Source organism: Glandiceps talaboti, chromosome 22 (assembly GCF_964340395.1).
Source record: "Glandiceps talaboti chromosome 22, keGlaTala1.1, whole genome shotgun sequence".
NCBI classification, from domain to species: domain Eukaryota; kingdom Metazoa; phylum Hemichordata; class Enteropneusta; family Spengelidae; genus Glandiceps; species Glandiceps talaboti.
Window position 1 is genome coordinate 13,742,423 of NC_135570.1, and position 22,899 is coordinate 13,765,321.

A 22,899-nucleotide genomic window follows, 5' to 3' on the forward strand; every position below is an offset into this window, starting at 1 on the left:
AAAGTGACCCTCGCATGCACTCTGTGAATGTCGTGGATAAATTTCACTAGACTACAGAGGGCGATGGGCCCTCCGATCCTTCAACTTCCTTTCGGTGTTGTCAGAAGTGAAAAGAGACAAGAATCAACGGTAAAGACTAGATCTCGATCCCACCGCTAGCTAGCTGCCATCACATTTGGTAATTAATTTAAACGCATTGGTTGTTCCCAACTACCACCACCACAATGAATTTTTATCTAAACGGTAGAGCTGAAGGCCAGAACTTACAATTGAAAACTAAAACTAACTGTGCGCACTACACAACATTGTTGGGACCGAGGTCAACACTCCATCGATCCAAATATCTTGCCACACTGTTCACCCTTCACTCCTGCGAGCTCGAGAGACCCAGTCTTTTGCCCCGTTCCTCGCACCACAACTAGCAAGCGATTGCATGGTTATCAGTAGCCGTTTGACTGATAAATTCTGATATTTCGTTTCAATGGTTACAGTGATGGAATGTTGTAGCAGTTGGATGCAACAAAATGATGCAAAGTTTGATAATAGAAAAATGAATCAAAAGTACCCCTAATTCTTTGATTTTTTTCTCGAAAATATGGCCATCCATCAGAGAAGCATTTGTAAAACATACCCCCCCCCCCCATTGTATGAAGCCTCCCTTATACGAGCATGGTTGTAACAGTAATTCACGTTTTTGCGAATCTGGAATAATCAAGAAAATATATCTAAAATAAGTTTTGTTGGCTACAAACTTCTGGATGGCTAGGGGGACAGCCTGATTGGTAGGTACACGCCATCCGGATCCTTGGCTGAACAACAATAAAACTATTTATTCCGAAGTTAAGTGGTCCATTATTCAAATACCAAATCAGAACTTCACGTTCACTCTTCGGCTTCAGCTTTCAAGTTATACTCGCCATTACTATCAAAATGCCGAGGCGGCATAGATTTATGAGTTCGGAGCGTGTACAGGGGTACAGCGATGCAGTCTACGCTATTGTTATTACTATCCTGGTGAGTACAGTAATCGATGAAAACACACTTTTGCAGTTTACATTCTGATCTCAATTGTACCTATGTTGTGACGCTTTACGGGGGGTGACACAGTCTGCACTTATAAACCATGTACATGTCTAATGGGCGTTTACAGAAACGACATACGCCTTAATGATAATGTCATTGGTAACACGTACATTATAAACCCATTACTGTCATCTCCTTGTAAATGGTTTCCTAACACAGGGTATGCTGAGTCCGCTCTAACCTCGACTCACACGTGCATGTAAAGATCGGAATACCAGTATGGTAGTGACCATGTCACGCTAACAAATAGCACGATAGAGAAAAGGTCAACAGTGCCATCGACAAAGAGAAAGTAAATAGTTTGAACTCCACTGTGTTTGAGGAGCCGAAATTCAATATTGAATATGTGTGTTGTAATATCTATCATAATACATAGACACACTGAGTGGACATATACTGCCGTTTGCGACATGTACAGATTCTCTCACAGTCTTGAAAAGACGGCAATTATAAATCGTTTATTATATGTTCGTCACCTTCTATCTCGCTATGCTAAACAACCAACTGTTGCCTGAGCTGTATGCGAATACCGGTATATTGTGAGCAACCACAAATGGCGAGCCTTACCCCAGACCAAAGCATAATGTATCGCTATGCGCATGCACTCATTGTCTTGGTTGGAGACCGACCTTCCCAGTGGTGAGCTCCGATCCACCGTGAGTCCAATCATAGATCTCTTCTGGACAAAATCAGAAGTATCGCAAGGCGATCAACTTTGTAACATGGTCTGCTACTAAATTTAATGTCAAATTAAGTTATACTGTGCAGTAAATGCAGGAACAAGTACAGGCAAAACAAGGTGGCATTGATTATTGGCTCTTCATGTAGAAAACGCGGGATTTACCTCGTTATCTGGACTTGGACGTCGTCTTAACGAAGGTGATATCGATTTTTCTATTGAGTTGTATTTATTTACATGGCCTAATGCTCGAAATGTTATGATGAGCCTGAGCCATAACTCGATCAAAAGCAAAAGAAATTACCCCTCTTATTGTCAATGACCCCATTTCACGCGAAGATCGTGAGAAAAATACCACTCGTAGTCGTCGCTTTATAGTGTTGTTCACAGAGGTGAACTTTATGACCTTGTCACCGACTTGGTTTGACCTCCACCAAATAGGAGAACATACGTGCGAACAATATGGTGAGAATAGTTCATGCAAAGCAAAGACGTAGGAGGAACGTTAACTTTTCAAAGGTAATTTAAAAGGACGGATATATATATGCTAAACAAATTGAAGACCCTATTGTCAAATTTAAAAGACGTGTATTATTATCTGCTGTGTATACGATTTGCTGTTCTGCGTTCTAGCCACCACTCAGACACCAATTCTGGGCTCGTACACCTTAAGCTCAGGGATGTTTGTTTTCACCGTACATTAGATAAAGAAAAAGAATTATTTCTGGTCTGGATATTTTGTCTAAAGTGGTGCGACAACGCGATATTTTTTATTCTCAACAAACCTGTCACTCTGTCGACTATTTATGGCAGTTACTGTTCTTTTTATTTAGTATTTTAGAACAAGTGGGTCATGCGGCAGATATCATTTGTTTGTTCATGATTGTCTTCACTGAAGCAGGGAGGGTTATTTTTGTGTTTCCCCCGGATCTGCAGACTCCATGAGTTGGACAAAAAAAGACCGACGCGAGGTTTATAAGCCGTGATGCGCGCGCTGGCCAGAAACAACCTTTTTCTTGTTTGGGCGGCTTAACGTTTGGATAGTGAGTTTACTGTTATGTAACATATATAATGAATTGTCAAATTTACTGAAAAAAAAAGACTCATTCAGTCGACTGAAACTGCAAAAGTATACCGGTGGTAATGAATGACCAAGTTTACTGGGAAAAAAAAACATGTAACATCGATTGAAACTGTAACGGTTGGTTGCTCCATGAGTTCCTTTAACCTGAACGTACATATCAGTGACTTTGCCTTTTAAATTTGTCAGAGGGCCGCGACGCTATGATGAAGGACGAGCACAAAATGAACCCCAAGAGAATCAGAGTTTCATTGTTTCAAAGTTTCTCACGCAAAATCACTACTAGGAAGTGCTGAGTCAAGGGGCAGACAAAAGAAAAGGTGTCTACAGTGTTCATTCAGTGACGTAACCACAATACATTATAAAATACAATGTATTGTCGTACACTAAACGTCAAAGGAAAATAAATGTTTGTGCCCGGGGGTATTGACTTAGGAAAGGTTATACGTCTGGTATATGGTCAAGCGGCCCTAACCCCTAAGACTAACAAATACTCCCCGCCTTTACATACATTGCTTGAATATCGAATATTTACTTCCAGATTGCAAGTTTATTTTTATATTTAACGTAAATTTCTAGTTCATTCATTCTAGCTGTTGCGCTCTTGACTTTGTTTATGCGATATTTATATTATTCGATGGAGCTCACTCCAGGGAGTCGCGATTGCGGTCAAGCTACCCGCATGCCAGTGCCCTTTTATAAATACACCTGTTTCCTTTGGCATTGTTATATGTATGTTCTATTACCGGTATATTATTATGTAATTCGATAATATAATCTACAACATGCATATGGATCATTTCACACTGGCAATATTTTCCGACCAAAATTTTGAAATTCAAGTATTTTTTTTTCAAGGTTTGAAAGACGTGGCTTAATTAGACCTGACTCGATTTACATATTATTGTCGAAAGTATCATATCGCCATTATCGGTAGAGGTATTGTTCGTCAACACGTCTCCACTATAGGTCCCAACTCTAATTAACACCGTGCCCATAGTCTCATTTTGTCACGTTTTATCTGATATTGAATGGATGACATGTATAGTAAAGTGACTCTAGTTGTGAACAGAACAGAACTAATGATGTACAATTCTCAGGACACCATGAATAATCGAATATACAAAATATACCAATAGAACGTGGGTAAGGGACGGATCGCACGATGTCGCACAAGCTCAACAAACTAACATCGTTCGTTTAGGTCTAACCCCCCCCCCCTAAACAAACGTTCAGAAGTGTGACATCAAACGTTTATATATGATGTTAACTATGATGAACACTGAAGCGGTCACGTCACACCACTATGATCGATGTAATGTAAAAATATGATTGTAAAAACAGTAAAATACTACCAGAAACTCAGCACCACACATGTATCTCACATTAGAAGTAAATTTTCTCAACTTATCAACATCGCAGTAGTAATTAAATACAAAAGCTGTTATCATTGAAGAAGTGAACATTTTCCCGTCGAAATTTGGTTAGAAGTGTGAAAATGAAGTCAGCAATCGCATTGACGCCAGACCCCCTCCCACGAAACGAATACATTTAAAGTTCGCTTTAAAGTTGAGCTTGTGTGACATTGTGCGATCGCCCCTAAGTGGAATGAAGTATGCATTCAATTTCTAAAATGTTGAAAGAGAAGTCGTAAATTTTTACCACATTTCCAAGTTTAATATGAGAAAACTATAATATTTTACGTAGTCTCGTCTTTACCTATATATCAAAACGATGTTATGAAGTTGTAACCGTTGCTACTATATCTGTACGATATGTGAGGTCAGTTCTAACTTTTATAGTGACATGTTTACTGCGTTGTTTAGATACATCGTTAGCATGGTTGTACCTCAAGCTAGTAATAAAGTGACCAAACTATTTTTATGATCGATTATTCGAACATCCTTATTTTTGAACGCACACATAAAAAAACCTATATTACTGATGATGGAAACTGATACGCTCGTACTAAATATATAGAAGGAGGTAGTTTCGTGATATTAAGTTGAAGGACACTTATATATCACTTGATATTAAACCTGCACTAGCTGCATACAACTGGGATGGGTTTTTTCATCAAATTACCAAATATATATTCACAAAAAATTGGCCAGTTACTTATAAAAATTAAAGACAGTGTATCTGTGAATTAGTGGGCAATGTTATATGTAGGTGGTGTAGTGACAAGTTTAAATCTTGAGCGAAAGGTCGGTTTTCAATCAGTTACCATATTAAAACTAAACTAGTTTTAAAGTGTAGTATCGGTTTTTGATCAGGCATTGACAATCTTTTCCGTGAAACATACCAATAATCAGACATTGTCTGCATCGTAGCCTTGATTCTGTAGATTTGGAAGAGGCAAATTCCTTCTTGGCCTTCTCCCTCTCCACATGTTAAACAGTCCTATCCATAAGTATTACAGTTACAGGTTTAAATCGTCATCGCCGTTGAGGGCGCTGATTTTAGGGTGCGGACCAAACATCAATTTGATTTGACTTATAATGTATACAGCTATAGAAAATACATTCAAATCACAGATGGATGATTCAATAATGTCCCGGTTGTACGATATTATAAGGCGTAAAAAATTACACTGTGATCAATAGAGAAACTTGCTGCTAGTAGGTAGTTGTAGCACAGCGTGAGACAGGCTAAGAGATACAGTTGGTCGAACATTGTTGTAAATGACGGCAAAAAGATAAAAAGTACACCTGTTGTTGATTGTCTAACTGTCAATATTTAATTAAGTTGCTTAATATATGACTAAATTATTCAGTGAAAACAGAGCTGGGAAGTGGTGTCCTGCTGTTTTGGAAACACTGTGTCAAGTTTTATGAATTAAATCTCTCTATACAATCAATTTAGTCGAACAAGTTAACATAGGCGATCCACCCACTTGCCCGTCCGCAGCTGTATTGTGATCCGGTGTGGTTGATTTTTCGGTTTTCATGACTAATATTTGACCAACTTGAAGTGTAAAAGGAAGAATGATGGAGTTCGAGAACGGAATATCATGTTTACATGTAATATTTCGATGTTTCTGGGGAATCAATTATCGTAAAAAGATAAATTATTGTCAATTGTTTGTTTTATAATTACTTATTGTGAATTGTTTGTTTTATAATTAGCTATTGTCAGTTATTTGTTTTCTAATTAGTAAGTTGATAAACCACTTACTGGGGGTAGCATGATAAATATAGTGCTAAGAGGGAAAGATAATAGTACCCTTTAAAGGAACACTAGCTGATGAGTTCAATTCGTGTCTAGGCATAATTTGTACTGCATATTAGGTACTCGCATTATTGTAACCACTGAAGCACACTTAACCACCACTTGCAATTGACTGAACTCAAACCTGGTATTAAGATATAACTCATAAATGATCAGATGACGTAATTTATGATAAGTACCAAAAAATATTATGGAAATTTCAACCATACAATCAACTTTTCTAAAAACGCCAGAAGACAATCGTAATGTTATAGAAGACATGCCTGGACATTAACATTATATATTGGTATGTGGTTTTGTTCGTATTTGTAAGTATATTGTATTTTCACTTGAGTACGTAAAAAGCTTATAAGCTCAGCTTGTGTTACTTTAACTTCCACGCTGGTTACTGATTATCGGTGTGTTAGAGAGGTATAGATTATCAGCTATATAAATCGTGTGGAAATATCAACTCTGAACTTTGAATCCGGGGCACAAGCTGAGTTTCTAATTCGTTTGTGTATTTTTTGCTACAAATTCAAAAGGTACTCACAGTATTCTACCGTTACTGAAGCATACTCAACCATCATTTGCAAACGACTGAACTCAAACCTGGTATCACAATATAAATTATAAACAATAATCTATTAATACGTATTAAAGTATCGATGAAATATCCCTACTTTATATGCAACCAATTGTTCTATCAATGGGTATACCAAAGGACAATGCAATATCATAGAAGACATGCGTCGACACTAACATACTAAAACAGTATACTGTTGATTTTATGCAGGTACAACTCAGTTTTCGCCACTTTAAAATGAACTATTACATTATGATGTTAATGCCGGTCACACAAATAGCTTTCTGGTGTTAACGTTGCTTACACTGTTGATGACATAATCACATTTTCCATGACATATTAGGTCCAGGATGCCTGTAATTCAACGCCATCAAAGCGTTTAAATATTATGCCCGTGTGTTGGTATTCAATAATTAAAATCTCACTTTGTTTAAACCAAAAAAAACGTGGCAAACATATAGTGCCAGCGATTGAATGCTTATAATAACAAAAGACTAATCACATGCAACTGCTGTTCGCCATGCTTACAAATATTAGTATACGCTGCGTTAAATATCTATTCTGTTTATTCAAATGTAACGATCTGATCTGAAAAAAAATATGAATAGAGATTTCGAGCCTTTCACAAAGTATGCCTGGTAGCCTGTGTTGTAGGAAGCTGATACAGAATATCTTCCAAAGGGCATAATTTTTGCGAGACAGCATTTTAAACAGGAAATGAAAACACTAATTTCTCTATAATCTCATCACCTATCCAGTGAATTAGACCAAATCCAATCAACAGAAAAGATCATTTTTAATGATGTAAAAGTAGATCACTCGTTACCGGTGTATTCAATACTGCAATTTTTTTTGACTATTCAAGGTGTTCGCTTTGGAGTACTTCATCGGAAAAGAAAAGGTCGTCATGGCAACCACATCTGTGGTTATAATCGTTCGCTGCTCTATCCATACCTGAAAAGGAGTGGTTGCCATGGCAATCAATAGTATGAGTACATCTGTGACAATGTTCGCTCGTCATTCAGGCTCAGTTTGTAGATTTCCATATCATCACGATTCTGCTGTAAAACACTCTCAACTCAACCGCTGCAACTGGGTGGAAAAGGTGCTCCTAACAGAGCTGTCTATCATATTACCAATCAGACGTATTGTTAGTTTTTATCAGCATGATTTTTTAACAAACACGCCATATGCACTCATTAAAATTCTGAAATCATTGTATCTACTTAACACAATAAACTTTAAATTTCTCACATCGAAATGCTGACACAACCTCCCTACAAATACTATATAACAATGAGTGACAGGGGGTGTCTGTCCTATATACAAAATCAAGGGTGACCGAATGTTTTCTTACATGTTACACTATTTCAAAAATATCTTAAGCTCACAGCTGATTTTGTGAATTTGACGTCTAGCCAACTTTAGTGTAACCGTTTCCAAGATATTTATGTTTAGTCGCAAGTAAATTTACAGTTATTAGTATTCACGTGTTTTCCTGTTGAGTGCATTGATAAGGAGTGCACATACTTAGTTGATATGGGTTCCAATGGCGGTTTTTTAATGACCTCACAATCTGTATCAGTTTGTACAGCAATGACAGAAAACACTAATGGCGGTATAAAACTGTTCTCAATCTCGTGGCCATTCTCGACAAATCACCCTGATAGAGTAACGCAGTTCGTGGTTTAAGTAGCTGTCAACAAATTTAATCGTTCCGGGCGATCGCGACGTATTACAGTAATCAATCATGAATGGGCTAGTTAATGGGTGTAACCACGGTTACTCTAGATCTAGTACACAGCCTGATGGCGTTACACGTACTTGGGTATACAACTTAACGTGTGCTCACAGTAAAGCATGATGCAACTTGTAACAAGTCTACTAGCAGTGCACTACGAGAAATTTGTTGTAAGGGGCAAATGAAATGGCATTTTTTGTATGTTTCCTCACAGACTCACCGTGACTGTCAAATATACCAAACAAGATCTAGAGAGAATTCGAAGATTACGTTTTCACCCTTCAGTGTTCTGATCAATTTATCAATACAGACAAACGAGTGCTAGTGAAGTTTTGATAATTATCTGCATTTGATGCCTGCATGGAGGCACATTTACTCAGTTCATTTGTACAGACGAAAATGTCGCAATAACCTGTATTCATTCAATATTGCTATATTAACTAAAGTGTTAAAGTTTCTTGTTGATTTCTGCGTGGCTGTATGAAAGAGAGCCAGAGTATACACTAAATAGAAACAAGCTGTACATTCAAGTTTCTTGCTGATTTCAAACAGAGCCAGTGAACACTAATTAGAAACAGGCTGTAACTGTTACATGTTGTGTACGTCACTTTTTATACCACGTCGACTATATATACTTTTTACCATCCACGTTGAAAGTAGCACTTCATCACTGCACTTTCATTTCCATGACCTTGATGCCATGCAGTCACTAAGACATGCAAATTTGTATCCATGGACTTTGAAACGCATGTACTATGGTGTTACTGAAGGGGAACCGAAACTATGTTATTAGTAAACCTTCATTTATAACAGTTGAATGAAAATTGCTGTAAATGGCAGACAATATGAACGATTCGGATCATGTAGATTAAACCGACAATATGTACATATAGATTGAAGTGCATAAAGAACGAGTGAAAAAGTCCTGATCAGTAAATGTAATCCGACGTTTCGAACGGCTATCAAGGCAAGATATATATTAGGTCGTGTATTTATATGTACATGCAAGTATAAAGAGTCTATAATGTATAAAACAGACACCTAATCCGACAGTAGAATGTAGACATTATTTACGATATATTGCAATATGCGCATTGACAGGTTCAGAAAACACCTGCCGCTGTCACTTGGAAAGATAACGCCATTCCTTCCTTGCCCCCGAGATACAAATAAAAGCTTATCACAAACTCGACAAATCATTACTCACTGTGGTGACGCAATGTCATCAGTAGAACTCAGTAGGTAGAAAGATTGCAGATAACACAACTCGGCTACAAGTAACATCTGCCGTGATGTGATTATTTCTATCTGTTGGCTAAATATACTTTGGAGATTTTTTCATATATTTGAATACCTACGTGCAATATTTTTACTTGATTTCAAAATTATAGATTAATTTTACAATTTACCTCTAAAATAAAATCGAGAGGAACGAAAAAATGTGGAAAAGGGAAAATTTTGTTTGAATATTTTTGGCGGGAAAGTGTCCGGGAGGACATAATACACTATTGACTATGTTTGTCATATTTCTCTGTGCAATCTTATCGTTCAAAGAATCAAGGGATGCGGTAAAGATCTTCACTTTTGATCTTCTTGCGTGCATAGCAATAATATATAATACAGTACTTTACTGACACCTGATAAAAAATTATAGAACAGAAACTACTAAACCACAAAATACATTTAAACAGACAGGGACACGAGGACATAATTATTGACAAAAAAAAAACTAATTGTGTTTGACCTCATCACTCAATGAAGAAAATTAGACAATATATACAATTTTACAACCTGCAAAACTTCCAAAACATAATTTTGAAAAGATTAAAGCGAGCTTATAATGATTGATGATAAATAGTAAAAAAAATAGTAATAAAAAGATTACATCTATTAATGGATTAGTGAGTTACAGCTTTAGTTATAAATATCCACGTTGGGGTGACCCTTAATCTTCTTTTTTTTAGAAAAAAATGTTTCTCATTACTTTTTCATGGAAACTATGGGTCTGGGCCGGTAGGTTACTTTCAAAAAGAAAAGTCAAACAAAAATCATCTTCATATTTCTCCACCTCTCCTTTTCCTCCTCTCTATCTTCCTTTTTATTGGATTCCTGGTAACAAGCCCTTTCCCAGCTTCTCTACACAATTGGCATGTCTCAGCCCCTCTACTTGAATAACTTCCGTAATGAAAGAAATGCTTTGTTCGTGAACAAGTGTCGTCGTCGCCGCCATGACTGCAGATGACGTTGATAGTCCAGACACTTTTTTTATTCTTGCCAGAGAGGGCGCTGTTCTACAAAATATTAAGGGCGGGCGAAAATAAAAATCATCTTGAAAATATATGAAAACACAAAAATCTTTGATTGTGAAATACATTTTAAACAGAGGTTTGAAGAAGAATTGTATTCAGTTTTTTAATCAATTTAACTAACATTTCAGACATAGTTTATGTTAAAAATTAAAAGCTATTAACTTATTATTTATTTATTTCTTATCAGAATTTCCTTCCGTCATCTTATAGTGATTTATTTGATATGCATTCTTCCTCTGGAGGCTAATCGTCCTTTTGAAATATTCATGGCTGAAAAAAAAATCATCAGATATATGAGTTCCGGCTCCTATTCAGTACCATTGATTTTCTATCTTCACGTTGTTTGATTATTTTTCCGTTTTTCTTTCAGATTATCCCTCTTTCCGATGGTGTACTCGAGTATGACAAGAGTAAGGTAAGAAACACGTACCACAGTTAACGTTTTCACTAGTTAAATGTTAGTAGTTGTCAAAATTCATTCTGTAACCATGGTAACTGCGCATGCACGAGTGTTACAATTACGTGGTTCAGCGAACACAATTAATATTTCTACAATCGTTTTCATCAGTTTACAAATGGACTGAAACATGGAATTAAGTTCGATTTACTTCAATTTTTGAATTAAAAGGAATGAATAAAAGTAATTTATCTTGTAATTTCTAAGATGTTGACAGGAAGATGCAAAAGAGAGAATTACTCCCTCTGCTACGGTACACAGACACATAATAAAGACGGCCGGACCTCTATCACAGCAGTTTTTATTCGCTGACTGTATAGAATCTCTGACGCATTGAACTTACAGGAGATTTCATCTTGGCATGCAAAGGAAATTAAACAACGTATCAAGATCAGTGAGACTGATCATCACCAGATTTCATGTTGAAATAGACACAATAAAGATAACACACAAACATTCCTTCTCCAGCATCCGCTCTGTTTTTTGTTAGCACAACTGAACTGAGGTTCAGTAGTGCTATAGGGATCGCCCGGCGTCTGTCTGTCTGTCTGTGTGTGTGTGTGGATGTGTGTGTGTGTGTGTGTAAACAACTTAAAGTCAAAAACTGCTGAACCGATTGCCATGATATTTGGTGGGTCCATTACCTTGGGTGTCTAGTTGGGAAATTGTTCAAATCAAAATGATCGCATCACAGGTGTGTGATTTGGGTCAAAAAATGTGATTTTTGGTCAAAAAACTTAAACCCAGAAACTACTGGGCAGATTTGTGCGAATTTGGTGGGAGCATTCTTAAAGGGGTGTAAAGTAAGATTTGTTCATGACATGATGATTCCATCAGTGATATGCAAATTAGGGCTAAAAATGTGTCTTTTTGGTTAAAAACCTATAATTCCAAAACTACTGAGCAGATTGGAATGAAATTTAATGGGAATGTATCTAGGGATGTATGAACGAAGAAATATTAAGCATACAATGATTTCATGAGTGATATGCAAATTAGGTGTAAAAATGTTCATTTTTGGTCAAAAACTTATATCTCAAAAAGTACTTGGTCACCTAGTCTGAAACTTGGTGAGATGTTTCTGAAAGTGTTATTCTGCAGATTTTCTTCAAAACATTTTGACAAAATTGGCCCTAGCGACCATGACCACGCCCTTAGCAACGACTAAATGGCAGTATATTTTGGTCAAATAACAACATCATCTGGTAGGCAAATGAGTAAACATTCAAAAAATGTATGTAAATTCCCTAGCAACCATGACAACGCCCATAGCAACAGCCAAACGGTCATGTATTTCACAAAGATAACAACAGGGATTAATAGACAATTGAATAAACATTCAAAAAATGTATGTAAATTTGCCTAGCAACAAGACCCCGCCCATAGCAACAGCCAAATAATCACGTATATTGCAAAGATAACAGGAATAGAAAGACAAATGAATAAACATTCAAAAAATGTATGCAAATGTGCCTAGCAACAAGACCACGCCCATAGCAACAGCCAAATGATCACGTATATTGCAAAGATAACAACGGGGATTAATAGATAATTGAATAAACATTCAAAAAATATATTTAAATATGCCTAGCAACAAGACCACGCCCATAGAAACAGCCAAATAATCACGTATATTGCAAAGATAATATCAGGAATTCATACACAAGTGAACAAAAACATACAAAATGTATGCAAATATATCTAACAACATGACCACGCCCACAGCAACAGCCAAATGATAGCATATATCGTAAAGATAGCAACATGGTTGGATAGGCAACTGGATAGTCATTCAACAAATGACCACTTACTGTTAGTATGGACTACCATATGGATAAATATTTTTAAAAACTGTACAGTTGTGCTACAACGCCATTGGCGGTATTTTTACATTTGTATGTTGTTTTGTTAAAAGTAGCAAAATACCGAGCAGACACTGTAAGTGATGTTTGTGTGTTATCTTTATTGTGTCTACAGAGCAGACACTGTATAAGGGATGTTTGTGTGTTATCGTTATTGTGTCTACAGAGCAGACACTGTAAGTGATGTTTGTGGTTTATCTTTATTGTGTCTACAGAGCAGACACTGTAAGTGATGTTTGTGTGTTATCTTTATTGTGTCTACAGAGCAGACACTGTAAGTGGTGTTTTTGTGTTATCTTTATTGTGTCTACAGAGCACACACTGTAAGTTAATGTTTGTGTGTTATCTTTATTGTGTCTACAGAGCACACACTGTATAAGGAATGTTTGTGTGTTATCTTTATTGTGTCTACAGAGCAGACACTGTAAGTGATGTCTCTGTGTTATCTTTATTGTGTCTACAGAGCAGACACTGTATAAGGGATATTTGTGTGTTATCTTTATTGTGTCTATCTCAACATGAAACCTTGTGACCAGTCTCAATGATCTTAATACATCGCTTAATAGCATTTGCAAGCTAAGGTGAAATCAATTTCATCGTTCGCTCAGAGTCTGCTTTTAATTTAACTAGATGTAACCTCATCAAACAATTTACTATTCATGTCCATGACTCTTTTACAACCTTTAATCTCACGTAATAACAACATGGCGATAATCTACATCAATATCCCCATCATCAGTCAATATCCTACAAATTCTTTATTCAGTTCAGTGTCACACAATAATTCTCATTGCTGACAAACAATTTTCTATAATTAAATCTTTTTAATAATGAAGTTGTTAAGGCGTCGAATTTATATCACGAGTTAATCAAATTTATGCAAAACATACGTTTACATTCCTTGCCAACAGAAAGAAATCAAACGTCGTCTTATCCCTGCGATTTTCAGATTTCCCTCTATGATGTTTCCGATAGGACATTTCATATAATTACCTTTTTACCTGCAATTGAGAGCAAGCATCATATCTACATACAGTTTGCATGTATGTTTAATTCCCTTCCCTTTTACCTTTACAATACTGTTTAGCTGTCAATCCCACGTCTTACAGCTAAAATGATGTTGGCCTGGTGTTTCATTCATGGGACATTACGTTTTTAACACAAAGATGGATATATTTCAACTCTAGACTAACAATAACAGAGACACAATAAACACAGCAGGATCCTTTGTCCAATCACATTGAACACTGATAAGCATTGCTATTCTTTCAGTAACAGTAACTTAATGATTTTAATGACTGCAAATGTTTATTGTCTAACTGATAATCAACATTTCAACTTGACTACTTCTACATCCCCACTGTGCATGGCACATATGTAATTGTTTCTTTTGCATTAGAAGTTGGCTGAGGGTGTGTATTAAATGTCATGTTACATGAGTGAAACACTAAACCAACATCATTTTAGCTGTAATACTTTGCAACATTTGTTATTTTACATTAATTTTGTTATTTTATCATTATAGACATTATTTGAAAACATATCAGATGAGTACCAAGCATGTGTCGTCTACGTTTTGGCGTTCATATTTATATGCTCTGACTGGGAGGAGCATGTCTGGTAGGTGGTGTCTTTGTAGCGTATAGTCAAAATACTTTAAAGGGGAACACCACTTCAGGAAACAGAAATGTGTTCATAAACTATGGGCTCTGGAGAGTCATTTCATGATTTTGCATGTAGTCACACAGTTATGTTTATGTACATCACCTACAATTACTTGCGATTTCAGAGAAACATCAAGTTAATCTTGCGCCTTTACATGGCATCTTTGCTATCATGGGTCTTTGTCTCCTGGAGTCAGCAGAAATAATGATTTATGGTTGAACAATTAAAAAGAGATAATTCCCTTCAGTACGAACCTTTTCTTTGCTCGGGGCCATTGCATCATGGGAATTAGCAGAAATAATATATTCATGGTTGAACAATGAATATTCATGACTCCTAAGTGATAAATCCCTTCATAGAAAAGCATCTGTCGTGAATATATAATTGTAGGTGACATAATGAAATGACTCTATGCCAGGACCCATAGTTTATGAAAATTCCTTTTATTTCCTGGAGTGGCGTACGTTCCCCTTCAACTGTTTTCATATGCACGAGAACTTTTATGAATTACTTTCAGTGTGCAGGGAAAACATAACTGTATGACTACATGTGTAGCCCTTATCTGGTCTGATGGGGAGGGGGAGGTAGGGTAATTGCTATTTTTCAAATTTGCAATAGACTCATAATTACACTTCCTTGAGGAAAACAGTTCCACGCCATTTAGGTCCGTAAATACCACCTTAGCGTTTGGCCAAGGCCCTTAGAATTAGCCAAGCCTCTATTACTAAATTCTCGTGCCTCAAACTACGACATAGAAATACACGTTGTATCCGGGCATCCTTGCTATACAGTCATTGTTGGCAATATAAACGTTGTACCCGTATTATAATGCCTTAAAAAGACATTTTTACCACATCGCTACATGAATTCCACACTTCCAAACTACTATCTCCAGAGGTACGAATAAATTACAAAACTTGTTACAGCTGTTATTGTTGATATTGTATTGGTTATTCTTTATCACTATATGTTGTTTTGTTTTTTTACTTTTATTTTTAAGGTTATTTGAATCTATCGAAAATGTCGGTGATACTGTACTATTGGCGAACCTGGTAAGTTTAATACGTTTTCTTCTTTGGATAAGAAAGTTCCACATACCCATGTTTTTGAAAAATACCACTTTGATATGTCTTCTGTCGATATATTATGTTATTCTTACGATTATTAATGAAATAATACATAGTTTGAATGTTCGTTACAATAGTATTTTTTGTTTATTTTCGAAATCTTTTACTTTCATAACACTTGGCCATTTAAAATATTTATTTAGTTTCGTGTTACTTTGATCCAAGATATGTACTCAGCCTGTATCATGTTTTTTTTCTTTCAGCTCGCATTGCTGCCTGTCACTTTCCTCCCATTCACGGTAAGTGACATGTTTTGTTTATTTTTTTATTTTTTTTTTGATGTGGTTTCGTTTACGTGGTTTTTCTGTAATTTTATAACGGGTGAAGTCCATTGTATGATCTGTGGCGGAAAAGGGGCGGGTTGGGGGGGGATAAATATGACAAGATTTCTGTATTCAGTGATCGACGACATACAATTCATACAGAAACTAGTTGGAGGAAGAACTGACAGAGGGTAATGAAAGACGGAGACAATCGGAATATATCTTCTTCTTTTTCTGATCGCATTATTGTCAAATTTTGAGGTTCATATATACCTAGCTAGATTATGAATTTCATAAATATGCAATAACATCTCTTCCAGACGTTGACGACAAATTGAATAAAAAGGAAGATTTCTTTAAAGACATTAAAATAAGTGACAGCACTGTAAAATATAATTTTCTTGTTTTTTGTTGTATTTACAGTTTAGTTTGCTGACTGTTTACATATGGGAGCCCTTCGCTATCATTCTCTTTTGTGCTTGTGGTTTCTTGATTATCGTCTTTGAGGTAAGAATGATTGATTTTAGTCACGTGATAATCACATATACGTTACATTAAATTAAAAATAATACAGTATACATAAGCAAATAAACAACATCACTGTTCACTAAGTACTGCAGATATATCAAGTGAAAAGCCTGTGTTTGGTTTTGGCATAGATAAATCTCATACATAGAGATATGAAAGTCACGTGGGACAATGAAAATCAGACATTTCTAATACATTTAGAAATAATAGTTTCATAACAGCCTGAAGAGTATTCGTGATAGATACTGCAGTGTAATGCTTGGATGGCTATAAAGCCGTCAGCACAAACTCGATAGCATAAACCTCTATCCGCATCAGTCGAAAGACCACGTTTGACCTGAAAATATCAATTTTGACATAAACCAGCTGTAGATAGGGAATATGGTCGCCAGTTTCATTTCTGTCTCTTTTAAGCGGACAAATATTTTGCCTTACTGTTTGACTGAGGTGTTGTTGAAAAGCTTATAAGCTCGCATTAAAACTCTGATTATGTTTGTCACTGTTTTCAGCTGTTCATCACCATGATAGCATTTCGTCGACCGGAGAAGTTGGTCAAAGAAGCGATCCCTGGAGACATGACACCCGTAAGCTATTCACAAAAGTAGAAATATTTTCCAATATGGAAACTGAGGCAGCCCTTTGTTCACAGCTACTTTTACTCTATTTTTTGCACTTCCTTCACAATGCTCATTTTAAAGTATTTGAATACACTACATATTTGAGTACTTTGAAATAACATATGGTCTCAGATTTAATGGGCTACCCATTAGCAAAATATGAAGCTTCAGAAATGAACGTTGCATGACCCCAAAGTATAGATGGATGTCACTCTTTTATTCAAATTTGTTTTTATTTATCACGCATGCGCAGGAATACATGGTATAAGATAACGGATAAAACAATTATGTTAATCTCATTAATTTGAATACAATATGAAAAATATAAGACCCACAAAATAACATCGTCTAGTAGTGGTAACATCTTCTCGGATAATATTCATTTCATCATGTTTTCTTTCTCCCAAGAAATCATTGAGCAAGATTACGATATTCAAGTGCTGTGTGAAACTGTTGCTGGTTGTTGTAGCAGGTGTGACCAGCCCATTTTCGATTTATACGGTAAGACATGGGTGTGAAAAAAATGAAAACATGGAATAGATGACCTAAATTATATAACCTTGCCATTCTGATCAAATCTTTCACACACAAAAACACAATACACACATGTATGCCTATATATTTAGTGTACAAAAAAGTTATGTACTGTGCATGTGCATGTAACGTTACATACATCGCCAATACAAAGTCGTTTCATAGCAGTTTGTAAGCAGTTCTTTAGCAGTTCTTTGTGTGACGTAATCGCATTGTTTATGTTTCTTTATCATGCAGTCCTATGTGTTTCTGGGTTTACTGATGATACACGATTGGATATCTGGTATAATTGTTGCTATTTTCCATCATTTCAAAGGTAGGCTGATGACTTCATTTTCAGTAAATAATGTAACTGGGTCAAAAATCAGTACGAATTCCACTAATTTGTCAATGCCGTAATCTGTATAATCGATATAAATTGTATGACTTTGGAGACGACTATTATACAATATGCCCACTTCGCAAATCTCCTAGCTGAGAAGTAATTTTTTCATTTTTTTTTGACAAATTTGGGCTCTTAAAATAGAAATATCCGATGCCTCGAGGATATATTTTATTCCTATCAATGTTGGATTGACATATCTATTCCGGTTGACTGGAATTGTTCGATTTGTTTTATCAAAACGTGAAACCCTTAAGGCTCAGAAATTCAACATTTATTTAACTTTAAACTGTGATATGTTCACATTCATTTATCTGAAATGCATTATGGGTTTCAGGTCAAGCTGGATATCGTCACCGCCATTTTGGAAAATACTTGTGGCATCATTTATTCACAATGCGATTCTCGAAAATGAGGTATACAGGTAAGTACATGTACACTGTATATCTAACGCTGACATTTGAAGGTCGTGTCAAATTATTTTTCAAATTTATTCACAAAAATACTGAAAAATGGCTTTCGGCAATGTTCGGCAGCACTACAGTCCTCCATATTACACAAGACTAATCGAACTGTGTAAATACGGTCAAAACAGCTGTTGTCTATCCGACGGATGCTTATGATTAGTTTTAAATTATCAGTAATTTTATTTTATATAGAAGTAAATGTTTGTCAATGCTATTTTTGTGTTTATGTTCATCATTGTAATCATTGGCTTTTCTCGTCTTTAAATCTAGTTTTCGCAGATGGCGTCTTCTCTATTGTTGCCACCTTAATAATCCTGGATCTCAGGTAATACAATTTATAATTTATTTATTCTCATTCTTAACTAACTTTTTACGTCTATATATCTCATTGCAATCAACATCTTTCGGTCACATTACATCATTCGGAGACTTAGTTTTATCGACACAGGCACATGTTATATTTTGGTTAAAACGAATATTTTGGCATAGCCATAGGTGATCGAAATTGCTTTACCACTTTTGTCACTTGAAGTAATTCGTTTGTGATTGAGTAGAGAACAAACGTAAACTAGAAACACCATGATCATATAAATACACAACCGTTGCAATTTGTCCATTATATTATAGACAGCCTAGCATATATACGTACACTTATTGCCTGGCTATGTATGAGGGTACTAGTTGCTATTTTGTTACCATAAGGACCATTATGCATCAATTATTTCCCGCTACATAACAGTACGATCCGTGAAGGATATTATAACGTCTACCTAGTACCTAATAAGGTCAGACAATCATTCCTAGGCAAATATTCTTTTCATAGTGAGAAAAATCACTGGTAGGATTTCCATCCTACATAAATAGTGCCCTAGGGAAAATCGAAGACTAGTGCACGCTCTATGCAAATTTAGGTCACTATGGGTCACTAGTCCATGTCACGTGACACCGTCTAAGCCAATCATTGAAGGCTGTATGAAAAGGATGTGTTGTAATATTATCTAGTCTATGATTTGTCACTGTTTATTGATACTATTATGGGTAATAGTATGATGATACAGATATGATGTTCAGATATTTGCTTGTGAATTTACACGATCTTGCAGTGTTCATATTTTGAACATCCAATATTTACACTAGCTTGATTACGATACAAGGGGATAAGATTCACCCATCAGCGGCGCCGTTATTACCCTCCTGTGAAATCTACACCATCTAACAACAGTAGATTACAAAAGTGTCTATCTCAGTAAGCCGAAACCTCGATTGCCGCTGTAGTAAACAGTAGTACGTGTTCATTTGTGTGGTTTGTTTTTTGCATTCAGTTTGATTTGGTTCCTTTCTCTTCTACTCTATCCAGTTCAACTGGCATACCTGATGACGCAGCTATCCGGGAACACGGAGCGTTGAGACATACCCTGCTTCATGAGAAGCACATGTATCTGTCTTTTGTTGGCAGTTTTATGACTGTGGGTAAGGAAGAAATGAACTATCTCAGCACACAATACTATACACAAATACCATGTCTTACCAAGATCAACATTATTGAAACAGCAGCAACAACAACAACAACAACAACAACAACAACAACAACAACGACGACGACGACGACGACGACGACGACGACGACGACGACGAAAACAACAAAAATAAAACATAATTTTTGAAAGTGTTACACAGTTGAGATAAAGAAAAATTACTGTCAATGACTCGGGTGACTATTAAATGCAATGTTTGTTGTTTACAGGATTATTATGGCTAAACCATCACACAGTCTTCCACGTAAGTAAAAAAGGTCAAAGAAATATCACCAGTCCTTTGAGTTTTTGAAAATATAGACCATTGTTTGACCCCCTTTTCATTAACAGATGGAATATTTCATTATTATTCGGTAGTTTTCATAACGAAAAGACTAGTAAAGGTATATAATTGTCGTTTTGTGTCGGCGTTTGTAGTTCTGACGCCATTATCCTTTCCCGCGCAAAACCTCCGTAAAATGTACAGACTTTATTAGCTCCGCTGTCAGCGAAAGCTGAAAGCGTAGCTTTAGGTATAGGTGGGTATTGAGGTATAGAGAGTAGAGTGAATCATAGGTGTCCGTCAAACTTTTATATTTTTACTATCTACTCCGGAAGTGACAGTCGGAATTCTTCGATATTTGGTGTGCATGTTCCCTGGGGGGAGGCTATTCAGATTTGTTCATGCCAAGTTGATCTGTGCCATTTTCAATTTTTTATGATTTTTTTTCATAAAATGTCATTTTCATCAACTCCTTGAAAACCTCTTATTAGATTGCTTTGATATCTGGCGTGTTGATGCGCAGGGGGTAGCTTACTCAGATTTGTTAATTTCAAGTCAGCACATCCTCATTTTTATTTTTTATGATTTTTTTTTTGTAATTTGAAAAAAAAATGAATATGTTAATGAGCATAATGACCGACGCCATATTGGAAATCAGTCGACGAGACTTTAAGTAAACTGCCACTTTTCAAAAGACACTATTGACGTCAAACAAACGATGTAATATGTGCTATAGTCATAATTCTACGCATTGGGCGCCCAAATGACAAGCGTTTGTTCGAAACAGGGTTGTAAACTTCAAATCAGTCCGCAACATCCTCATTTGCATACTCTATCCTGATTCGACCAGAAGCTGAAGGTGACCTCATTTGACCGAGCGATTTTCCACAGCAAGCATCTTGAGTATCAACACAGGACGTTCTTGGTACTCACTAAAATCACACTTCAGACCCACTATAAAAGTGTGATGTTTTCAGATAACATGTAACTTGTGGTTAATTCTATATTGTCGTGCAATTTGGAATGACAGTGAACCAGAATTCAGACAACTTGCGTAAGGAAGGGCATGCCAGACATGCGGTTGAAGTTATGGCCGACAGTTCACATGTAAAGTTAAACGACATGAACGTGTCTTGCCTTTCCAAAATGCAAATATTTGGCAAGTAAAAATAATTAAAATAATTACAACTTTAATTTGGCTTTAGACTTTGCATTATGTTTTGCGTATCTTTCCCCGTTTTACATGTAAATCCGAAAAGGTTCTCTCTCGTCATGTCATCAGTGTCAGTGATCATACCGCGCGGGGCTGCTTTGAGTACGAGCGAAGTGAGGCATGTTGAGGTATTTTGTTGAGAATTATAAATATTGCGAAATGTCAAGTACAAGGTTTAAATACAATGGAATGATGAAAAAAATGGCAGAGTCTGCTGACAGGCGCCGGTCACAAGAAACACTGTGAATTAAAATATCAGACGATGTATGTGTTAATCGCCGACAATCCACCCGTATGCACGAGGGACTAACCCGGAAGCAAGTCGTTGTCAGCCATACGTTACAGTGGTAACATCGTCCGAGAAATCGCTGCGTTCAGAGTGTCATTATTCACAGAATTGTTGTTTTCGAGTGAAAACCCGTCTTGAATTGTATAACTCTAACAAATGAAGACATGTCAAGTTATATTTTGAAAGTTGTATCGCTAGTTTGAGACGATTTTCTCACGTACTATAGTACTATCGAGGCTTACTTGGAAGTAGTAGGACCTTACTCCAGTTCATCGGGAAGTTTAGCCAGTCCGATAATTCTTTCTGGTTTAGTTTACAACACTTTTGATCAATCACGCAGATTTTGTTGTTGTGATGAAAAGAAATAAAAAAAAAGATCATTTCAAGCATTTCGTTGTGTTTTCTTTGTGAAAGGTAACCGAACATGAACGAGTGTTACCACTGTAACGTATGGCTGAGAATGACTCTCTTCCGGGTACTTAACTTGAGATTGTCGCCGTACGGAAACTAAGATGGCGATTAATACATTTCTTCCCTATATATATCTACCACAACTAGTACAAGTTGAATGTTGTTGACTTTGTAAATTTGTTAGAAAATTGAAATTCAAATTGCCTCAAAATTATTTTAGATCCCTAGTTTATTTCATTCATCATTAAAATTTTCCAGGGTTACAGCTGTAAGACACTGGAATTATTTATAGCCAACCTCAAAATCCTCTTTTTTTCTTTTTCTTGTGTGCATTTCCCAGTCATTTTTTTCTGAGATTTTGTGCAATTTTTCATAACAGTAGATTTTTGTTATAAAATGGTGACTATGGTATAAAAGTACAATACATTACCAACTTCTGTGTAAAATGTGTTTTATAGTGAGACATCATATGAAACCACTAACCACTTTATTGCATCACTAAAACAAAACTGCATAGTGAAGACTTGAACCACTTCTACATGTCACCAAAATAAAAAATTAAATTAAAAAAAAAAACAGCGGAGATATTCTGACCGAT

General features: G+C 36.1%; 1 protein-coding gene across 1 annotated transcript in view; it reads left to right on the plus strand.

The window, feature by feature from the left end:
* The first annotated feature begins 861 nt into the window (after positions 1-861).
* LOC144452071 (endosomal/lysosomal proton channel TMEM175-like) overlaps positions 862-22,899 on the plus strand; it is a 26,673-nt gene continuing 4,635 nt past the window's right edge. The window contains exons 1-13 of the mRNA XM_078143082.1: positions 862-1,014; positions 11,060-11,104; positions 14,534-14,628; positions 15,674-15,725; positions 16,004-16,039; positions 16,487-16,570; positions 17,101-17,175; positions 17,617-17,709; positions 17,980-18,058; positions 18,462-18,548; positions 18,862-18,916; positions 19,949-20,061; positions 20,336-20,370. Of these exons, the coding sequence (XP_077999208.1) occupies positions 931-1,014; positions 11,060-11,104; positions 14,534-14,628; positions 15,674-15,725; positions 16,004-16,039; positions 16,487-16,570; positions 17,101-17,175; positions 17,617-17,709; positions 17,980-18,058; positions 18,462-18,548; positions 18,862-18,916; positions 19,949-20,061; positions 20,336-20,370 (933 nt within the window). The 5' untranslated portion in view covers positions 862-930. The remainder of the gene's footprint in view (positions 1,015-11,059; positions 11,105-14,533; positions 14,629-15,673; positions 15,726-16,003; positions 16,040-16,486; positions 16,571-17,100; positions 17,176-17,616; positions 17,710-17,979; positions 18,059-18,461; positions 18,549-18,861; positions 18,917-19,948; positions 20,062-20,335; positions 20,371-22,899) is intronic.